Source organism: Engystomops pustulosus, chromosome 4 (assembly GCF_040894005.1).
Source record: "Engystomops pustulosus chromosome 4, aEngPut4.maternal, whole genome shotgun sequence".
Classification (NCBI taxonomy): domain Eukaryota; kingdom Metazoa; phylum Chordata; class Amphibia; order Anura; family Leptodactylidae; genus Engystomops; species Engystomops pustulosus.
The window spans coordinates 223,238,156-223,261,082 of NC_092414.1; the positions used below are offsets into that span (position 1 = coordinate 223,238,156).

At 42.1% G+C, this 22,927-nt stretch overlaps 1 protein-coding gene across 1 annotated transcript; it reads right to left on the reverse strand.

Moving 5' to 3' along the window:
• Positions 1-6,251: 6,251 nt before the first annotated feature.
• LOC140128772 (olfactory receptor 11L1-like) lies at positions 6,252-7,178 on the reverse strand. The gene has a single exon (XM_072150474.1). The coding sequence runs from the start codon at positions 7,176-7,178 to the stop codon at positions 6,252-6,254; it is 927 nt and encodes a 308-aa protein (XP_072006575.1).
• Between the last annotated feature and the right edge of the window lie 15,749 nt (positions 7,179-22,927).

Sequence of the window (22,927 nt, forward strand, 5' to 3'; positions counted from 1 at the left end):
CATATCCCCCCGTTCTATTAACTCCACCCCTCAAACTATTTAAAACAGCAGTTAGGAAGCTTGTTGACCCTTTATATATTTCACCGAATTTCAAACAAAATGAAGGTTCGATTTGGAATTCACTAATATTTAGCATTAAAATGTTCATTTAGCTACACAATTTACCGACAGCAACTGAATAAAAGTAGGAAATGCATCTACGAATATAATGTGCAGTTATTTCCGAGTAAGACGACCCCCCACATGTGGATGTAACCTGTCAGGGAACATGTGAAGGTTTGGAAGGTAAGAAGCCTTTGAGCTTTTTTAGGGCAGGATAGTTTTCAGGTGCCAGGACGTGTTTGTGGAGCCCCTGAGGCCCCGTTCACATGAGGCATTTTGGTTGCATTTTGAAACACAATCCAAAGGCTCCACCTGTGATCATGCGTTGCAGTAAGATTGCATTTAGTTTGCGATCAGTTACCATGTTGGAAACACAATGGGGCAGATTTACTTACCCGGCCCATTCGCGATCCAGCGGCGCGTTCTCTGCACAGGATTCGGGTCCGGACGGGATTTATGAAGGTAGTTCCTCCGCCGTCCACCGGAATGCACCGAGCTGGACCAGGTGAAGGTAAGCGCTTCCCAAGCGACACTTTTTCGGTTTTTTAATGCGGCGGTTTTTCCGAATACGTCGGGTTTTCGTTCGGCCACGCCCCCGGTTTCCGTCACGCGCATGCCGGCGCCGAAGCGCCACAATCCGATCGCGTGCGCCACAATCCTGGGGCAATTCAGGTACAATCGCCGCAAATCGGAAATATTCGGGTAACACGTCGTGAAAACGCGAATCGGGCCCTTACTAAATGACCCCCAATGTTACCAAAATATGTGATCACGAGAGGAGCCTTTGGATTGCGTTTCCAAACGTAACCAAAATGCCAAGTGTGAACGTGGCCACAGGTACCACAAACCCCTTATCCCAGAGAATTTGTAAACTGTTTACCATTTGCTATCGGGGGCATATTAACCCTTTGCCACTGATAGGATTTTTCCATTTTACTTTCTGTGTATCGCTCCCCAATTTTAAAAATCAATAACTTTTTTATTTTTCCATGTACAGAGCTGTGTGAGGGCTTGTTTTCTGTGTAACAAATTTTATTTCCTAGTGACATGTCTTTTGTACTGGGAAGGGGAAATTCAACTCAAAATGCAGTAAAATTTACAAAAAACCACATTGGCACCATCTTCTTGTGGGCTCTGTGTTTACGTCTTTCACTGTACATTCCAAATGGCATCTCTAATATATTCTTTGGTTTGGTACGATCACAGCGGTACCAAATTTATATAGGTTTTATTAGGTGTTAATATATTTTATCAAAAATTAAAACTTTTTGCATTCCAAAATAATTATTACCTTTACTATATTCTGACTCCAATAACTTTTTCATTCTTCAGAGTACGGGGCTGGCTAAGGTGTCTTTCTATTTCAGAACGAGCTGATGTTTCCATTGCTACCATTGTGCAATCTTTAAATCAGTTTTTATTACATTTTTTATGTGTTGTGAAAGGGCAAAAATGTGGTGATTCGGACATTTGAGTGTATTTTTTCGTTACGGGATTCACCAACGGGAATAACCGTTTTTATATTTTTATAGATTGGGAATTTTGGGACTCGGTGATACCTCATATATTGTTTTGTTTTTTTTTTACTTTTTTAACTTTTTTATTATTTATTGTTTTATATATGTTAGGGGCTTTTGGGGCATTCTAATGTATTTTATTTATATTTTTTTATTTTTTGTGGGTTTTTTTTGTACTTCTTTTGTTTTTAAGATGCTATCATATGAACTAGTGGTCATGTGATCACTAGTTCATACTAATGCACTGTAATAAGCATGCATTGCAGTGAATTAGAAGTGTCTGCATAGGCTGACAGGCATCTACTCAGTCCAGCCAGGGGCTTTCATTAGGTTCCCGGCTGCACGGCTGAGAAGACAGCTCCTCCCCCTTTGTAGATCTAACGGTTTAACAGCCGAATCAGAAAGCATTTTTGATTCGGACTGTTAGAGCAGGGTCCCTACTGTGATAAGAAAGCCAGGGCACTGCTCTTCCCTGCATGGGGGCCTGTGCAGACCTTAGGTTAGACCAACAGACAAACCCGTATGGGCGGTCACTAAGGGGTTGAGGACTTCCCAGTACTATGTGTGCAAACTTGTCCAAAAACTACAGGAATCATCTAGACTTTTCAAATAAAGCTTTCTTTATCAAATATGAAGTTTTGTTTTTCTATTGTATCAAATATTTATTACATATAATAAGATGGTTACTAATAATTTAACCCCTTAATGCCGAGTCGCTTTTTTGTTTTTGCATTTCCATTTTTAACCCCCCACATTCAAAATCTTTTTTTTTTTTTTTTTCCATGTACAGAGCTGTATGAGGGCTTGTTTTCTGTGTAACAAATCACACCTCATAGTGATGGTATTAAATATTCCGTGGTGTGTACTGGGAAGCGGGAAAAAAATTCCAAATGCAGTGAAAATGGTAAAAAAAACCTGCATTTCCACCATTTTCTTGTGGGCTTGGATTTTACGGCTTTCATTGTGCGCTCCAAATGATGCATCTAATTTATTCTTTGGGTGGGTGCAATCAGGGGGATAACAAATTTATACAGGTTTTATAATGTTTTCATACATTTACAAAATTGTAAATCTCCAGTACAAAAACAAATTCTTCATTTTGCCATTTTCTGGCGCTAATAACTTTTTCATGTATGGAGCTGTTGGTGGCATAATTTTGTGTGACTTTAGAGGAAATTTTCAATGCTTCCATGTACTGCATTTTGATCAGTATTTATAGATTTTTTTATATTTTTAAAATGGCAAAAAAGTTGTTTTCTTTTACTATTTCCCGTTACGGGGTAAAACGCTGTGAAAGGTCGGTATTATATTTTGATAGATCAGAAATGTTGGGACGATATAATGTTTTTAATATATTTTTTTTTTATTAATAAACCTTTTAATCTCAGCGAATTACCCCCCTTTACTCCGGTCCTTGAATGAGGAACTAAAACAATAGTAGACTTTCCTCTCTTACACTTACTGCTTCATCCCCAACAATTAAAGTGGCTCTACACGTGGGGGAACAGGTTCTAGCTCTGTACTTAAGTCAACACCCACTTCAGCCATCTCCGAAATTATTCCGGACATGGATCTCACCACTTGGATCTCCATTCGGGCAGCTTTCTTAGGCTCCCTTGATAAAGGACAGTTACTTACGTAATTTTAGACTATGCCCAAGAATTTGCTTCGTCTTACAAGGATTTTTATAATTATCTGATCAACTTTTTATCCAAAATCGCATTATCTAAGAGTATCAAAACAACTAATTAAGAACTCCGCTTCTTCTCCACCAGATGAGAAGGAAGGGCAGATCGGTCACTTATTCAGCTTTAATTAATAACGTGTCAACTCCTCTTAGCGATGTTAAAACTAAATGGGAAAATGAATTACAGTTCAGTTTCAGTGGAAAATAGCCTTGGCCACCAAGTCAACAAAATGTATGAACCATCTCAAGAGGGTAAGTAAATTATTATACAGATGGTATATTACCCTACAAGGGCTATTAAAAATATACCCCTCTACATGGGGCAGCCTTGCAGTGCTGGGGACCTGGGTTCAAGTCCCAGGGTCAACATTTGCAAAGAGTTCGTATGTTCTCTCCATTTTTTCTTGGGTTTCCTCTAGGTCCCCCGGTTTCTTCCCATACTCCAAAACATACTTGTAGGTTGATTAGATTGTGAGCCCCATGGGGACAGGGACCGATTTGGCAAATTCTGTGCAGCGCTGTGGAGTCTATGAACCCTCAACTAAATTCCACCACGGGAAGAGTTATTATAGCGAGATTATGGAAGTTCCCACATAGTTCCAAAATTAAAACTATTAAACATGAAGTTCAATATAATTGTATAAATTATATGGACCTCTCCGTCCCCCTTTAATAGCATTTATGTTTGTTTTACTCCCCCCCCCCCCTTCCCCGCCTTCTATTTTGATGCATTGCTGTATTACTATGGCAGTTTTGTGATTTATCAATGTTGCTGTAGAAGAATGGTATATACTATTTGCTCTATTCCTGGATGAAGTCTTGGCGATCTTCTCCTTGTGGGAACATATCATTGATCCCGAGAAGAGCTGACACTGTATACTTTGAGCTTTGTTTTTTGTATATTTTCTCTTAACCCAAACATAATGATAATCTTATATTATGGTGCAAGATCTATAGCATCAGGATAAAGGGCGGCATCATTAGGCATCATCAGCTTGAAGAAGACCAGATCTTTAGCAAATCTACTCAGTCAAGCATAATAAGGCTTCGATAGTGAATGAATTATATTGGTTACCGTTGTGTCCCTCTATACACGCGGTCATGTAAGGCCTTCCTGATGTCATCATTCTTTAAGCTGTATATAATGGGGTTCAGCAGAGGAGTAAACACAGTATATAGAAGGGAGAGGACCTTACTGATACTTAAAGTTCTCCCTTTTGTTGGCAAAACATAAACACCAAACAAAGTCCAGTAGAAGATGGAGACCACAATGAGGTGGGAGCTACAGGTGGAGAAGGCCTTGTGTCTACTAGTACCGAATGGGATCTTTAAGATGGTGACTATAATTCTGATATACGAAAACACAATGATCATTATTGGGATTAAAACAAGTAGAATACTAAAAACATAAATTTCAAACTGAACATTGTAGGTATCAGAGCTGGGAATTTCCAATAGAGGAAGACAAAGTGGTCAATGATGTTTGATGCACAATAGTCGAGCAGAGATGTTGTGATGACGGTTATCAACATTACAGTAAGTCCAAGCATCCAAGCAGTGACGGACAATATCACACAGTATGTATTGGTCATAATAGAAGTGTACCTGAGGGGGTTACAGATGGCCACATATCTGTCATAGGACATCACTGTCAGGAGAAGACATGCAGTTGCCTCTGAGGTGCTGAAAAAATAAAGCTGAGCCATACAACCGATAAAAGTAATGGTGCCCCCATTAATGATCAGGATGTGGAGTGCTTAGGGGGTAATATCTATGGTCAGGATGATATCATTAATAAACAATTGTGTCAGGAAAAAATATGTGGCGCAAGGGCTTCTTTCCTCTTTCTTCCAAAGTGGCGAAGTGTGGAAGGGAAGGAGCCATGGAGCTTTTGTAGGGCAGAATAGCTTTCAGGTGCCAGGACGTGTTTGTAGAGCCCGAGACCACGTTCACATGTAGCATTTTGAAACACAATCCAAAGTCTCCACCTGTGATCGCATGTTGAAGTAAAATTGCATTTACTTCACGTTTAGTTAACGTGTTTGAAACACATTGGGGGTCATTTACTAAGGGCCCGATTCGCGTTTTACCGACATGTTACCCGAATATTTCCGATTTGCGCCGATTTTCCCTGTATTGCCCCGGGAATTTGGCGCACACGATCGGATTGTGGCGCATCAGCGCTGGCATGCAGGCGACGGAAATCGGGGGGCGTGGCCGAGAGAAAACCCGACGGATTCGGAAAAACCGCCGCGTTTAAAACAATAAAAGTGTCGCTTGTGACGCGCTTACCTTCACTTGATCCGGCTCGGTGAAGTTGAGTGCGTTCAGAAGCTTTTTAGCGCAGCAGCGCCACCTGGTGGACGGCGGAGGAACTACCTTACTGAATCCCGGCTGGACCCGAATCCACCGCAGAGAAGGCGCCGCTGGATCGCGAATGGACCAGGTAAGTAAATCTGCCCCAATGTTACCAAAATATGTGATCATGAGTGGAGCCTTTTGAAATGCATTTAGAAATGTAACCAAAATGCCACATGTGAAGGTGGCCTCAAGTACCACAAACTCTTATCCCAGAGAATTTTTAACATTTTTAATGTGGTATCTGGGGCATATTAACCCCTCGTCACTGATGGGCTTCTTCCATTTTAATTTCTGTGTATTGCTCCCCACTTTCGAAAATCAATAACTTTTTTAGATGTGGTTCGGATATTTCCAACTTCATTGTCCAAAACTAGAGATTGACCACTTAAGGATAACGTCGAAACCATCTGGGCACCTAAATTGCATCATGAATTCTGAGAAACCTAAGTTCAGTGTCAGTGTTTACACTCAAATTACTAAAATATTAGACACCCATATAATTCTGACAAACTCCTTTGGCCAAGTCAATCAAACAGGACCATCTGATCACACAGACTGGACACATCCTCAGCACTGCTTGCCTTTTATCTATTATTAAAGTAAATTATAGTATGTGTGATTCTCACTGATACGGCATTCCTAATGTCTTTATTCCTTAAAGTGTAGATAATGGGGTTAATCAGAGGAGTAAATACAGTATATAGCAGGGACAGGATCTTACTGACGGTTGATGTTTTTCCTCTTGATGGAAAAACATAGACACTGAATAGAGTCCAGTAGAAGATGGAGACCACAATGAGGTGGGAGCTACAGGTGGAGAAGGTTTTCTGCCTCCCGGCAGAGGAGGAGATCTTGAGGATTGCGGCAATTATGTTGATATAAGATTTTACTATTATTATACTTGGCGTTATAACTAACACTATGCTTAGTAAGGAGACTTCCAACTGTACAATGAAGGTATCGGAGCAGGAAAGCTCTAGTAGAGGAACAAGATCACAGAATAGATGATCGATGATATTTGGTCCACAAAACCTTAGCCTTGATGTTGTAATGATCCCCGTCCATGTAATAGAAAAACCAACAACCCAAGATGCCATAGCCAATTTCACACAAACAGCTCCTGTCATTGTAGATATATAGTGCAGGGGATCACAGATGGCCACATATCTGTCATAGGACATGACTGTGAGGAGAAGACATTCAGAAGCTTCAGAGGCACTAAAAAAATAAAGTTGTGAGATGCAGTTAGTAAAAGTGATAGTTGCCCCATTACTCAGTAAGAGGTGGAGCATGTTAGGAACAATCGTTAAGGTCAACAAGACATCATTGACGAATAGTTGCGTGAGGAAGAAGTACATGGGCGTGTGGAGGTTCTTGCTTGTAGACACCAGAGTGATTAAGAATACATTTATGGAGATTGTCCAGCAGTTAACCACAAGAAGCAGAGAGAACAGTAAGAGTCTGACATGTTGGGTTCCTTGAAATCCTAAGAGAAAAAACTCTTTCGCCATGGTCAGATTTTTCCCCCTGAAGTTAAGGAAATATAAAATTATCATTAGGTCAGACATGATAACATAAGAAAACAAATACAACAACATAAGGCTAATAAATAATACCAGATACTTCACCAACACTCCTGTAGATGAGGAAAACTCTGAGCGCTTGGTTAGTGGGGTGGGATATAATACAGGCTGTAGAGTAGCAAAAATTATAAAAACACAGTGCAGCACACTTCCATACCACAGGAGCTAACACCACAGTCCGAGACCGATCCAACAAGTCCCACTTTAAACAATAAAGAAAGGAGTATAAAAAACTCTGACCGGAGCTCCAATGATTCCAATACGGCTGTTGTTCAAAATTCCTTCAAAGATCTTCAGTTATATTCTACCGATGAGGAAAGTTTTGCAACAAGATGTAGGTCACTATTCAGAAAGTCCTTAAGGTGCAGTTTTCTCCTTAAACTCACTCAACAGTGTGGTAGCAAAAACTAAAAGAGAAAGTAGGCACCAAATCGCATAGTACGTTCTTAAAACCTTGGATTTTATTCTTAAAAGTTATACTCACAAGAGAATGTTTAAAATGCGCATAAAACAGTATACAAAACGGGACGCCAGCTCCACTCGCTCGCCCGACCCTGGGTTTCGCCGTTCTCAGCTTCTTCCGGGGCGTGTGCTCCGGGGCTGTAGAGTAAACGCTGTCTCGGGTATTTTTTAGGGGTGATTCTAAACATCTCTGTAATATATTTTATTAATAAATTCCAATTCTTTTTCATTGAAAGGCAAATTTTACATTTCCCTTTAGTGAGGCTTGTCCTAAAAGTTGCTTTCTGCACGGCATGAACCATAGAGGATACTTACAGAAACAGTTTAACATAGAGTTAAAAGTTCTATCCCTAGGAATCTAATAGTTTTTTATGCTGTGCTTGACAGCTTCTGGTTTCTGCTCAGTGACTTTCTTATTTTGGTGCTTGGTGAAAGCCACGGAGAGAAATTCTGATGTGATTTCATATGTAAATGACCTCCCATATATTAACACAGGGCAGAAACTACTGGCGCAGCAATCCCCAGTATTAATTACAGCTCATTTGTTATTCACATATGTTATGCTCATCTGACAGAATATAGACTTTCCTTGGCAACAATCAAAGTATTTTGAGTGTTGCTAAGGAAAGTCCACATTCAGTCTTAATAGCATGTAATATATGCTTTCATTTCTAATAAATAGAATAACAATTAATGCATTAAATATTTTACAAAAATATTTTTTACAAACCTCCCTGCGCTACAGTAAACTGAAAGTCACAAAATAGCGGTTTTGGAAAAAATTCTAATGAAACCATATTTATTGTAAATATTCATCGATAACTATAATTTTATGTGGAAAACTTTTAATTTAGACAGAATTTAAAAAGTGGAAATGTTAAAGTAAAAAGTGTAAACAGAATGTAGGTTAACCCCTTCGTGACTACACCATTTTTGGGCTTTAAGACCAAGCCTGATTTTTGAATGTCTGCCCTATGTCATTATAAGAGGTTATATCTTTGTAATACTTTGACATATTCAGGTTATTTTGACATAGTTTTCTCATCACACATTGTTCTTCAAAGCAGTGAAAAAATTGGATAATATCTGTTGCTTTTTGAAAAAAAGCTGAAATTTGGCAAATTAAAAAAAAAATTCTTCAATTTTAAAGTGCAAAATGTTCTGCTTTTCAGGCAGATAATCATAGCACCCAAACAACTTAATAACTAATATTTCACAAATTTCTGCTTTACATTGGCTTCTAGGTTATTTGGAATTGTTATTTTGTTTGCAAGTTTTCTCATTTTTATGAAAATCGGCAAAACCTGTATTTAGAGGACGGTGCTCAGCTTTAAGTGACTTTGAGAAACCCCGTAGATTATGGAATTTTAGAAACGACACCCATCTATGTATGAAAAATGTAATTTAAGAAATTTGTTAACCCTTTAAGTAGAGGTGTAATTTACAAGCTGTAATTTGAAAAAAAAGAAAACATTAATTTTGGCCAAAAAGAGTCACAAGAGTATGAGGATGCCACACAGCCAGGCATAAAAGGAAAGGAGGCTTCTCAGCAAATCTGTCTGTCTGTGTCAGGGCCAGGTGATGGGCTACAGATTCCCAACTACAGCATGAGTGACTGCTCCATGACTTTGCTGTTTTAAAGAGTTTAGCTGGAGGGCTTCACACTTTCCACTGAGGATGAGCGTGGCAAAGATAATCCCATGTAATTTACCAATGCCCCAACTTAGTCTGGATCCCTTTGTCCTCCAAGTATATTCTTCACACCCTGATGCCTACTTTCACTAGAGGAACTTTGAGCAGAACACGTTCTCTCCCCACAGTTCCATAAGTTTTTGCATCCATTTTCTGGGCATAAAAAAATGGCCGTGCATCACCTGTTTGTAACTGTGCCGTAAACTGGCCGTATTCACAATAAATACTGTTTCAGTATTTGTACTGCCAAAATGGAACATGCTCAATTTACATTGCGGTCTGATGTCCAGTTCATGGTCTGTGGGAAGAATATAGTCCATAGTCAATTGGGACGTATTTTAGATGAAAAATAAAAAAACTTGCGGAAGCCATTTGTACGTCTAAAAAAAACATTGTGTGCATGAGGCCTTAGGCTTTTATTTTAACACTGGATGATAATGGAATGGCAAACAGCACCTTCCAGATTTTGATGCAACTGCAAACTATAATGTGACAGCTCATTTCAAAACACTTACATTTCGATGCGTCACCCTCGGTGGATACATAGTGAACTGATAAAAGAAAACCTCTGTAGTATGAATTTCATGGCCCTCATCTGATTCCATAGACTCCCATTACATGCAGACCATGGCAGGACCCAGTCACATGCCCTTTTAAAATATTTTGTCTTGTGACGCTATAATATGCCTGCGGTATTATTTATATGTACAGGTAGAGCCAACAGTCTATGGTGAATAATTCTGTAGGGATTTTACTTCCCTTATCTACCATTACAGTAATTCCATCTTTAGAGAAATATGAGATAATAATAAAACTATGGATATAAAGTTATTTATTTTATTTTGTTTTGTCAGGAGGGTCTAATTTATTTTCTTATTACTGTAAATAGTTACTCATTACTATGAGAAATCTGTCTGCAGCATCTCATATATCAAACTACTTACATGTCCATGTATATGAAGGAGAGGTGTAACGTCCGTGCCTAATGTCGCACTATCCGCAGTTGGCAGAATAGATGGACGTTTATTTGTGTGTGAACTGTGGCTTACTGCTTGTGTTTGGATTATCTGAGCCACACCCTGCTGGGTTACTAGCCTGATGGACAGTTCCCCCAGTGTGCTGCTGGAGGCGTGTCCGGGAAAGGCCTTATATACCTGCTCCCATCACAACTTGCTGGTTATTTTAAGTCTGACCTATGTATATACCCACTGGATCTTGATCTGTCTCCGCTTGTCTGCCTGTATCTGGACCTGACCTGTATATAAGCCGTTTGATCTTGACTAGAGATGAGCGAGTATACTGCTCGGTGGAGTATTAGCATACTCAGACCGTCTCGTTACTCGGACGAGTATTTCTCCTGCTCGCGATCGAGCATTAAATTAAGTGAAGAACAGTGTTTTTATTGTTTAATAAAATATTCCAGATGTTTCCTGATGTTTTACTTGTAAGAACACATTGAAATAACACTATTCTTCACTTTGCAGGTGTGCGTGCGTGTATTCTGCTAGGTTCGGAGATGTTCGGAACATCTGCAAAGTGAAGAATAGAATAAAAACAGGGGCGTGGCTTGGCCGCTGACTGTGATGGCCGCATGTTAGAGGAGCTCCGTCTCCACAGCGCTTAAACCAGCACTTTACCCCAGTTTACCGGCAGCAAACACCCCCATAAGATGCGGACCGGGACCCGGCAGTATGCCTATTAAGGCTTTTTTCTCCTCCGACGCCACAAGGCTGCAAGATGGCCGCGGCTCCCCGATACCAGCCAGCGCCACTCTCCAGTCGGACACTGCTAAACCGCAGCATAACAAGCCCAGCAAGCTCCCGACCAAAACAATACCGGAGGGTAAGCAAGCACAAGCCCCGAGGGGCACCTCACCCTTCCAAATCCCTGATACATGGGACGCTACCTCACCTCAAAGCCTGCGCAATATGGCGCCTTCTCCTCCACACCTGCAGGAGGAGTACAGTATGCCTCCCTTAGCATTACAACTACAAGAGAACTCTTCCTCTGTATCCAACTCCTCACGGGGTAGTATTTCCCTAGCTTCTTCTCCCTCAGCTAGCCCAGCTAAGCAGAAGAAAAAGAGAGCAGACAACTCCAGGAGGGACTACCTCCCAATCATCCTGAAACACCAGACGCTCTGGCTAAAATTCAAACCACTGACCAAGCAGTATCAGAGGCAATGCTAAAAGTGATGCTTGAAGCACAAGCTGCAGTAAACGATATAGGAGAAAGGGTGTCACAGGCAGAAGATAAAATGGAGCACATATCGGTGGCACATAACAGCCTGGTAGACTCCCATGACTGCCTGGAAGAGAAAATCAAAACTATCCAAAACAAGCTAATAGACTCTGAGGACAGAGATAGAAGAAATAATATCAAAATAAGGGGCATCCCAGAACTGATACAAGGTCACATGCTAAGATCCTATGTCCAGCAAATGACAAAGGCGCTCCTGCCTGAGCTAACAGATTACGAACTGTGCATCGATAGAGCCCATAGGGTTCCAAAACCCCCTAACTTGCCAGAGACGGTACCACGGGGCGTTCTTGCCAGATACTCGTTTTTTCACGTAAAAGATCAACTCCTTTCGCAGACAAGGAAATTGCAAGTTCTCCCAGCTCCTTATGAAGAAATAAAACTCTTCGTTGACCTTTCCTCAGCTACGCTACAAGCCAGGAAATCACTCCAACCTATCACCTCTACCTTAAGAAAATTTGAAATTCCTTACAGATGGGGTTTCCCCACGAAGTTACTTATCCGCAAAGATAATGCAGTGCACGTTGTAAAGTCTATTGAAGAAGGAATGTCTCTCCTACAAACATGGCAGATCCAGCTTGACAAGTTTGCGGGATCATCAAGGAAGGAATTTCCAGCACGCATCGAAAGAGAGTGGCAGACCGCAGGGGGCAAATGAGACTTTCTCTCTTGGGGTAAAGTAAATGTAATGTTATGGTTCTTTCAAACGGAGACGGGAATGATGTGTCTCCTCCTCTTCATGTTCACCCATGAGGTTCTTTTCCCCACTTGAAATTGCACCAACGCTGTTTTACACAGAAGGTGTACCGTGTGTTCTTCAGTTGGGCACCACAAAAGTGCCTTCATGGTTAACAGTTTCGGTTAAATTTACTTGTTTTTTGTTATTTGTGACTAAGGTAACAACTCTATACAGAACTCTCATTTATAACTTACCATACTTGTTCCATACAGTGACAAGGGAAAGAACTTTCCCAATCACATACAATGGGGATTAAGATTGTATCGATGAATGTAAAGGGTCTTAACAGCCCCTTTAAGAGATCCATAATGTGGAAGGAAGCTATACAACAAAAAGCTGCCATACTCTGCGTTCAAGAAACGCATCTCTCCAGCAAGCAACCTCCCAAGCTTGCACATCCCAAATACACTACACTTGTAACATCTTCATTTAGCAAAAAAAAGAGAGGGGTTATGGTGGCATTCAGCTCTTCCTTAGCTTTAACTATAGAGGAACAAATTATTGACTCAGAGAGTCGCTATATCATTATCATTTTCACAATCAATAATCTGCGATATACAATAGTTTCGCTTTATGCTCCGAACAGGAAACAAAGCTACTTCACCAGGAAGCTTTTCAAATTGATAGAGAAAGTAAAAAAAGGCTCAATAATCATAACAGGAGATTTCAATGCCATAAGTGACCCCTCACTAGACACATCTAATGTGAAACCCTCTTTGCATAGAACATTTACTCTTAAGCACTTGCTCTGGTCCTATAATCTATTCGACATTTGGAGGCTACAACACAGTGGAGAAAGAGATTACTCCTTCTTTTCTAACAGACACAGGAGCTACTCCCGTATAGACTATATATTAATAGATAAATCACTCCTGGACAGATCTACAGACACCCGGTTGGGGGGCATTAGATGGTCGGACCATTCTCCTGTGTCTCTCACAATTTCAGATAACCTCTCTTCCCACAGTGATTTTGTTTGGAGGGCTAAAAATATGATAATTAACCACTCAAAATATACCCCTAGATTAATAAGGGCTCTTGACGAATTTTTTAGATTTAACACCAAAGAAAATGGTAATCCCTTCTCAATATGGATGGCCCACAAAGCCTTCATTGGAGGAGAAGTCACAAAATTACAAATAATGGCCAGTAAAGAAAGAGAAAGAGAAATAGTATCTGCTCATAGGCAAATACACACTCTAGAACAACAAAATAAAAACTCCCCCTCCCCCATTGTAACCGCCACAATACTGAAAGAGAGAGATAAACTAAGAAACCTATTGTTATTAAGATACGCTCATAGCCATAAACTAATGAAAACTAAGTACTACTCCCAAGGCCAAAAGGCAGGAGCTCTACTGGCTCGTAGCCTCAAGCAAAAGACTCAGCAAAGTAAAATTCCTTTTATCAAACACCCCACCACTGGGGACAACATTATCTCCCCTAGGGGCATTATAGAAGCCTTTAAAACTTACTATGAGGGTCTATACAATCTCTCAGAAGATCCAGAGATAATACAACCCACTCAGGAAATGATAAATAAATTTCTCCTTAGAGTAAATCTTCCCCAAGTATCCCAGGACTAGTTGGACCTCCTTAACACCCCGATTTCCCTGGAGGAAATCAGAGACACTATTAAAGGGACCCCCGCGGGGAAAGCCCCCGGCCCGGACGGTCTCCCCTCAGACTATTACAGGAAATTTGTGGACATATTGCTTCCTTTGACTTAGCTTTCTCCTCAGGGGAATTCCCCAAAGATATGTTAGCTGCCCTTATAGTTACCATCCCTAAACCAGGTAAACCTCCCACCTCCCCTGCAAATTTCAGACCCATGTCTTTACTCAATAGCGATGTTAAAATATATGCCAAAATACTAGCCGGAAGACTACAGACCATCATTCCCACTTTGATTAAAAATGATCAGGTAGGGTTTATAGCGGGGAGACAGGCCCCAGACAACACCCGCCGTTTAATTACACTTATGCAATTTTGTGAACGCCACAATGTGACTTCCTCATTTATGACCATTGATGCCGAGAAGGCATTCGACCGAGTGAACTGGTCGTTTGCCTTCTCGGCTCTCACTAAGTTTGGTCTGACCGGCCCAATCCAAACAGCAATCAAATCTTTGTATTCATTCCCTACAGCCCGGGTCTACACTAATGGATTATTGTCTACTGAATTTGCCCTTAAAAATGGTACTAGGCAGGGCTGCCCCCTATCCCCTACATTCTTCATTCTCTCAATAGAACCCCTAGCTGAAATTTTGCGAACTGACCCTAACTCCACAGGGATCAAAATAGGCCCCAATGAACATAAAATTGCGTTATTCGCTGATGACATAATCCTGATCTCTACAAACCCCTCCAAATCCCTACCCTCAATATTTAACCTGATACAAGACTACGGAGAAGTCTCTTACTACAAGATGAACACATCTAAATCCCAGATCCTCCCAATAGCCATACCCTAGGACCAATTGCAATTTCTTAAAAAACGCTTTACGTTGGATTGGCAAACGGCCTCTATCACATATTTAGGGATCCAATTAACATCCCCCACCTCCAGACTGTATGAAGCAAATTTTCTTCCACTTATAGCCGAAATAGATAAAGACTAGAGATGAGCGAGTATACTCGTCCGAGCTTGATGCTCGTTCGAGTATTAAGGTACTCGAAACGGCTCGTTGCTCGGACGAGTATTTCCCCTGCTCGAGATCGAGCATTTAATTAAAAAAACACAGTGAAGAACAGTGAAGAATAGAATAAAAACAGTGAACACAGTGAACACAGGATCATTTAAGTGAAAAACGCAGTGAAAAACACAGTGAAGAATAGATTACAGATGTTCGGCACATCTGCTTACCTGTCGGAAGATACACGCGGAACAGTGCGAACAAAATAGTATGTGAAGAACACATTGAAGAACACGGGGAGCAGCACGGAGACACCGGGGAAGCGCCAGCACGGAGGCATCGGGGAGCAGCAGCACATAGACACCGGGGAGCAGCACAGAGACACCGGGGAAGCGGCAGCACGGAGACATGGGGCAGCACGGAGACATGGTGGAGCGGCGGCACGGAGACATGGTGGAGCGGCGGCACGGAGACATGGTGGAGCGGCGGCACGGAGACATGGTGGAGCGGCGGCACGGAGACATGGTGGAGCGGCGGCACGGAGACATGGTGGAGCGGCGGCACGGAGACATGGTGGAGCGGCGGCACGGAGACATGGTGGAGCGGCGGCAGCACGGAGAGATCGTGGAGCGGCGGCACGGAGACAGGGTGGAGCGGTGGCAGCACGGAGACATCGTGGAGCGGTGGCAGCACGGAGACATCGTGGAGCGGTGGCAGCACGGAGACATCGTGGAGCGGTGGCAGCACGGAGACATCGTGGAGCGGCGGCAGCACGGAGACATCGTGGAGCGGTGGCAGCACGGAGACATCGTGGAGCGGTGGCAGCACGGAGACATCGTGGAGCGGTGGCAGCACGGAGACATCGTGGAGCGGTGGCAGCACGGAGAGATCGTGGAGCGGCGGCAGGGAGACATCGGGGAGCAGCAGCACAGAGACACCGGGGAGCAGCACAGAGACACCGGGGAAGCGGCAGCACGGAGACATGGGGCAGCACGGAGACATGGTGGAGCGGCGGCAAAGAGACATGGTGGAGCGGCGGCACGGAGACATGGTGGAGCGGCGGCACGGAGACATGGTGGAGCGGCGGCACGGAGACATGGTGGAGCGGCGGCAGCACGGAGGGAGCGGCGGCACGGAGACATGGTGGAGCGGTGGCAGCACGGAGACATCATGGAGCGGCAGCACGGAGACATCGTGGAGTGGTGGCAGCACGGAGACATCGTGGAGCGGTGGCAGCACGGAGACATCGTGGAGCGGCGGCAGCCCGGAGACATCTTGGAGCGGTGGCAGCACGGAGACATCGTGGAGCGGTGGCAGCACGGAGACATCGTGGAGCGGTGGCAGCACGGAGACATCGTGGAGCGGTGGCAGCACGGAGACATCGTGGAGCGGTGGCAGCACGGAGAGATCATGGAGCGGCGGCAGGGAGACATCGTGGAGCGGCGGCAGCACGGAGACATCGTGGAGCGGCGGCAGCACGGAGACATCGTGGAGCGGCGGCAGCACGGAGACATCGTGGAGCGGCGGCAGCACGGAGACATCGTGGAGCGGCGGCAGCACGGAGAGATCGTGGAGCGGTGGCAGCACGGAGAGATCGTGGAGCGGTGGCAGCACGGAGAGATCGGAGAGACTTCAGTGGAAGAAGAGCAGTGGATCCCGGGACAGCGTATCTCCAGACGAGTAAGCATATGTGCCGAACATCTGCAATCTATTCTTCACTGCGTTTTTCACTTAAATGATCCTGTGGTCACTGTTTTTATTCTATTCTTCACTGTTCTTCACATCTGCTAACTTGTCGGGAGATAATATACGCGCGGAACAGTGAAGAATAGATTGCAGATGTTTGCAAATATCTGCTAACTTATCAGAAGACATTCTTTTTCAGTTAATTAACACATTTTATTCCCGAACCATGGTCCCTTTGAAAAATGCTCGAGTCTCCCATTGACTTCAATGGGACTCGTTATTTGAGACGAGCACTCGAGCATCTGGAAAAGTTCGTCTCGAATAACGAGCACTCGAGCATTTTAGTGCTCGCTCATCTCTAATAAAGACCTCTCTAAATTTGATAAAGTCATACTATCCTGGTTCGGCAAAGCTGCTGTATATAAGATGAGCATCCTCCCAAGATTCCTATATTTATTCAGGACAATCCCTATACTAATACCTAAATCCTTCTTCACCACTGCTAATACACAAATTAGGAAATTTCTATGGCAAAACAAATCCCCTAGGATTGCTTTAAATACTCTCACTAGACATAGACACATAGGAGGCTTAGAAATTCCTGATCTGTACGATTACTACATATCTGCAGAACAGTTGATACACTGGTGGCGCAACTCCAAAGAAAAAGCATGGGTAGTGATGGAAACTTAACTAAATAAAAACCTCCCACTGAGGAATAGGATGATTGCGGTAATGTGGCATCTATCCCCCCCCCAGTAATATATTCAGCAATATCAACCTCAGATTGGGCGTTAAGTCAAATTATCTCTACACTAAAACAGGATTATATTCCTGTACAATTAGACCAGATCCCCTTGACCTTTCTGGAACAGCAAATCCCAAATATTAAGCTTACAGCTTGGCATTGCAAGGAAAGAAAGAGCACTTTGCAAGATATCTCATTAGAGGCCAAACTTCTCCCATTCTCTGACCTGAAAGAGAGGTTCGCCCTTACCTCACAAGAAACATTAACTTATTTAAAAATACGTAATTTCTTCTGTCAAAATATAGACCCACAACCTGCAATGATCCGTTCCCTACTGAAATTTTTAGATGATGTTAACTGTACAAAAAAAGGTATATCTACGATTTACAGATTATTAAACTCCAAACATAAGTTGGTCAAAACATCATTCATACTCAAGTGGGAGGAGGAACTGGGGAATACCTTTGAACTAGCCCAGTGGCAAAAAACATTTACCTTCATACAAACTACATTTAGAAGCACCAACTTCCAAGAAGCAATGACCAAAACTATAATGAGATGGTATTTCTCACCGACAAGGCTTGCCTCAATATACCCCTCCTCCTCACCCTTATGTTGGAGAGGCTGCGGAGCAAGAGGCACCACTTCCCATATTCTTTGGGGGTGTCCGGTTCTTCAGCCCCTGTGGAAGGCCACATTTGATTTAATTAACAAAATAGCCAAAGCACATATCCAAAACACTCCGCACTTGGCACTACTCCTAATGGGTATAGAGGATATCAACTATAGGGTCAGAATAGTGGCTGCACATCTACTCATGGCTACTAAATTAGTGGTCACTAGGCACTGGAAGGAGACTTCCCCTCCCAACTTCCAAGAAGTAATTAATGTCTTGAATGAAACTTGCACATATGAGCAAATCATATCACTACACAATAACACTCATAAGCGATACCTTATAAAATGGGGATCTTGGCTAGATAACTCGCTTTGCACAGTAAAAGGGAATATCTAAACTACAGAAATTATAGTCTGGAGGCTATCCCCCCCCCCCTCTTCCCCCTATTCCTTTTCACATCCCTTGACCGGGCGCTAACTCAAGGGGGCAGTACTGATAAAATAATACTTGAGAGTGGGACGTTATGGAAAACTAAGAAGCTCTTAGTCACTACTGTTATGGTTTATTGTTTTGGTTACTTTAAAATGTTAATCTTAAAGATTACTTTGCTGCTCGCAGCTATGGTATAGCAATATAATTGAATTGTGGTTTAGACATATGACCTCGCTCAACTTTGCTACCTATGACTAATTCACAAGAGTGCATTTATGTCAACTAATGTGTTATTCTTATATGTCATCACACATTTCATGCTGTAAATGTATGTTGCATTCTGCTGTACTATACTGAAAAAACTCAATAAAAATAGTTTTTTTTAAAGAATAGAATAAAAACAGTGAAAACAGTGAATACAGGACCATGTAAGTGCAGAACACATTGAAAGAACAATATTCTTCACATTCCAGATGTTCCGAACATCTCCGAACCTAGCGGGAGACACGCGCGCACCTGCAATGTGAGGAATAGTGTTATTTCACTGTGTTCTTACAAGTAAAACATCTGCAAACATCTGGAATATTTTATTAAACAATAAAAACACTGTTCTTTTACTGTTCTGTTTTAGCAAAAAAAATGCTCGGGTCTCCCATTGACTTCAATGGGGCTCGTTATTAGAGACGAGCACTCGAGCATCGGGAAAAGTTTGTCTCGAATAACGAGCACCCGAGCATTTTAGTGCTCACTCATCTCTAATCTTGACCTGACCTGTGTATATCCCGCCCGTACCTGTATCTGGATCTGACCTGTGTATAACCTGCCTAAAGACCTGTATATATCTGTTGTTTGTCCCTGTCTCACTCTTTTGTCGGTTTCTGTGTACCAGTGTGAACACTGGTCTATTCCTGTATTCCAGTTACCTGTCCGCTCCACCATCCAGCAGCCGCCAGATGAAGTGGGTTTTCCTTGTCATCTTGTGGGGTCACTTAGGGACCTTCAGTTAGGTTCCTGATAGTGGGTTCGCCCTTACCAGGGCGGTTTATCTGCTTTAGGCAGGGCCTTAGCCCTCAGGGACATCACAGGGTGAGTTCGCCACCACTTACCTAGTCTGACAGCTAGCGCCAAGCCTGGTTGTGGTTTTCACGGTTGCTGGACAGGTACTGACAATAGGCTTATATTTCTTTTGAAACATATTGTTATAAGTGGGTCTATAGTGGAAAAAATAAAGAGACACCCAATATAGTATCATTTATCAAACTTGAAAGAAAAAGAGGGATATCCACTACGGCTCTCAAAGATATATAAATTGAAATTTTTATTAAGTCACAAAAATATATTAAAAACATTTAAAAAGCACAACTGAGTGCTAAACAGACCCCACTATCCCGATGGTGGATGAATCCACTAGAGGTACATCAAAGAAGTATAAATAACATGGAAGCATAAAGTACTTAGACTGTATCAGAGATAATCAGACATAAGTAAATGAAAGTGCTTAGAAGTGAAATTGGTGTATCACCTCCAATAGAGTCATAGTTACCTTAGTGTCTCACGTGTCCAGTTTAGGGATGGGGGGGGGGGCAGAGAGTAATCCCCACGCGTTCCGCCTGCATTACTTATGTCTGATTATCTCTGATACAGTCAAAGTACTTTATGCTTCCATGTTATTTATACTTCATTGATGTACCTCTAGTGGATTCATCCACCATCGGGATAGTGGGGTCTGTTTAGCACTCAGTTGTGCTTTTTAAATGTTTTTAATATATTTTTGTGACTTAATAAAAATTTCAATTTATATATTTTTGAGAGCCGTAGTGGATATCCCTCTTTTTCTTTCAAGTTTGATAACTTATATTTCTTTTGTATATAAAAAGTTTGGTGCATTTGTTGGTGTGAAGTTTCACTGTCTCTTGCCAGCACACAAGGCTGCTATACCATGATTGCAGTCTGAGAAGGGGCCCCTGGCTCCAGAGTCCCGGTACTCCCTTCCCAGTTTCGGTTCTTCTGTTCACCAGTTTGCAGCCCGCAAGATGCAGGAGATGTTGTGAAGACCTATGGCCGGACCTGAACCGGTGCTGGTGGACACATGATATCATCACATGTCACTTGCACTGCTGCTCTAGTCGGTAACAGCAAAAATAGAAGAGAGAAAAAGTAAATAAGTATTTTATTTTTCCTATGGGAGTGTTACTTTTTGATCGGTTCACAACAAATAATAATCTGTGAGTCTACTGAATGGCACACTTTGACTTGGTTGCTGCGTGGGAACACTGTGACTTGGTTGCTTTGAGAGACACTGTGATTTGGCTTCTGTGGAGAAATTGTGACTATTGGCTACAATGGTTGCACAGTGACTATTGGCTACTGTGCGAGGTGCATTGTGAATATATAAGATACTGTGTAAACACTGTACCTATATTGTCTATTGTGGGGGCACCATTACTATACTGTCTACTGTGTAACCATTTTGGCTACTGTCAGGACACCATTACCCTATTGACCACTGTTTAGGTCATTTTACTCTATTTTCAACTGTGAGAGGGGGGCTGTTACTATACTGACTCTTGTAAGAGCACCCTTACTATATTGGCTACTGTTGGGACATTGTTATTTTATTGGCTACTGTTTAGAAGATTTTACTGTATTGGCAACTATGAGTGTCATTGATACTAAATTAGCTAGTGTAGGGGTACTGTGACTATAATGGCTACGTCAGAAAGATTAGGACTATATTAGTCCATGTGAGAGAAAAGAAATATGGCACTCACCAGGATGAATTCAATTCTTTATTCAAATGGAAGCAGGGTAAATAGGAGGTGCCGGACACACCACAGAGAACTATGCGCCATTTTGTGCGATGTGCGCTTCCTCAAGCCTGTGACATCATCACAGACGCACATTGCGCAATATGGCACATAGTTCTCTGTGGTGTGTCCGGCACGTCCAATTTACCGTGCTCCTATTTGAGTAAATAAGTAAATTTATACCGGTGAGTGCCATATTTCTTTTGTTTCACATGGCTGATACATTGCCTTATTCACTTCCCGCGTTGTGCGCCCGGTATCACTTACATGCAAGAGGATATTCGTGGGAAAATGTTCCCGAGCCAACTTCTGGTGATGCCTATCCCTCGTTGTGTTTAAAGAGGCAACTGCCCATTAAGATCTCTTTTCACTAAATGATAACTATATTGTATATTGTAGGGCCCTATGAGTATATTGGCTATTGTTGGGTAATTATTATTATATTTTCTGCAGTAGTTAAGCAATGTTACTATACCTGTCTGCAGGCAGCATATGGTGTGTGCAGAAAGTTATTTTTTCAATCTTTGATTCATTGCTGCCAATTGGTAAGATCAAAAAAAGTTTTTTTCCCCATTAATGTTCAATCTGTCCCCGTTCTGGCAGAAAAAACAGAAATGTAGATATTTTTTTGCTAATTTATTTAACAAGTAAAACTAAAATATTACATGGTCAAAGGCATTCAGAGCTTTTACTCAGTGTTGAGTAGTAGAAGCTTTCTAACTGGTGCAGCCATGAGACATCTTGGGCAGATGCTATAAGTTTCTCCTCCCTGGATTTGGGATCATCTGCCTTTTCCTTGCAGATATGTCCAGTTCCAGTACAGGTTGGATGGCGAATGTTGGCCATTTTCCAGTCTCTCCAGACATGTTCTATTGGATTTAGGTCTGGGCTCTGGCTAAACTCTCAACCTCAGTATTAATTACTTTACACAGCTTAGTATCATCTGCAAATATTGAAACTTGACTGTGTAAACCCACTACAAGGTCATTAATATAAATATTAAAAAAAGTGGCCCCAATACTGATCCCTCTGACCTCTACTAGTAACTTCAACCCAATCTGAGAATGTGCCATTAATGATCATCCTCTGTTTTCTATCACTAAGCCAATTACTTACCAAATACACAGATTTCCCCTATTCCCAGCAGTCTTATTTTATGTATCAACCTTTTATGTGGCACGGTGTCAAATGCCTTTGAAAAGTCCAGATATACAACATCCACAGTGTCCCCCAGATCCAGTCTGGAACTTACTTCCTCGTAGAAGCCAATCAGATTAGTCTGACAGGACCGATCTCTCATAAACCCGATGCTTATGCTGGGTTATAAGATTATGTACAGTGAGATACTCTAGGATGGCATCTCTAACAAACCCCTCAAATATTTTCCCCACCACAGAAGATAGGCAGTATAGGCATTTCCTCTGTTGACTCCATTATATTTGGAGCTTTATAACAAACCCCTAGTAATATTTTATTATTCTTTTTCCCTCCCCTTATCTCTACCCATGGGGTCTACACATCTTCATTTGCGTCACCAATGTCATCTCGCAAGACAGCTTTGAGGCACAATTTCACATATTAATAAACCCCTCCCGCTT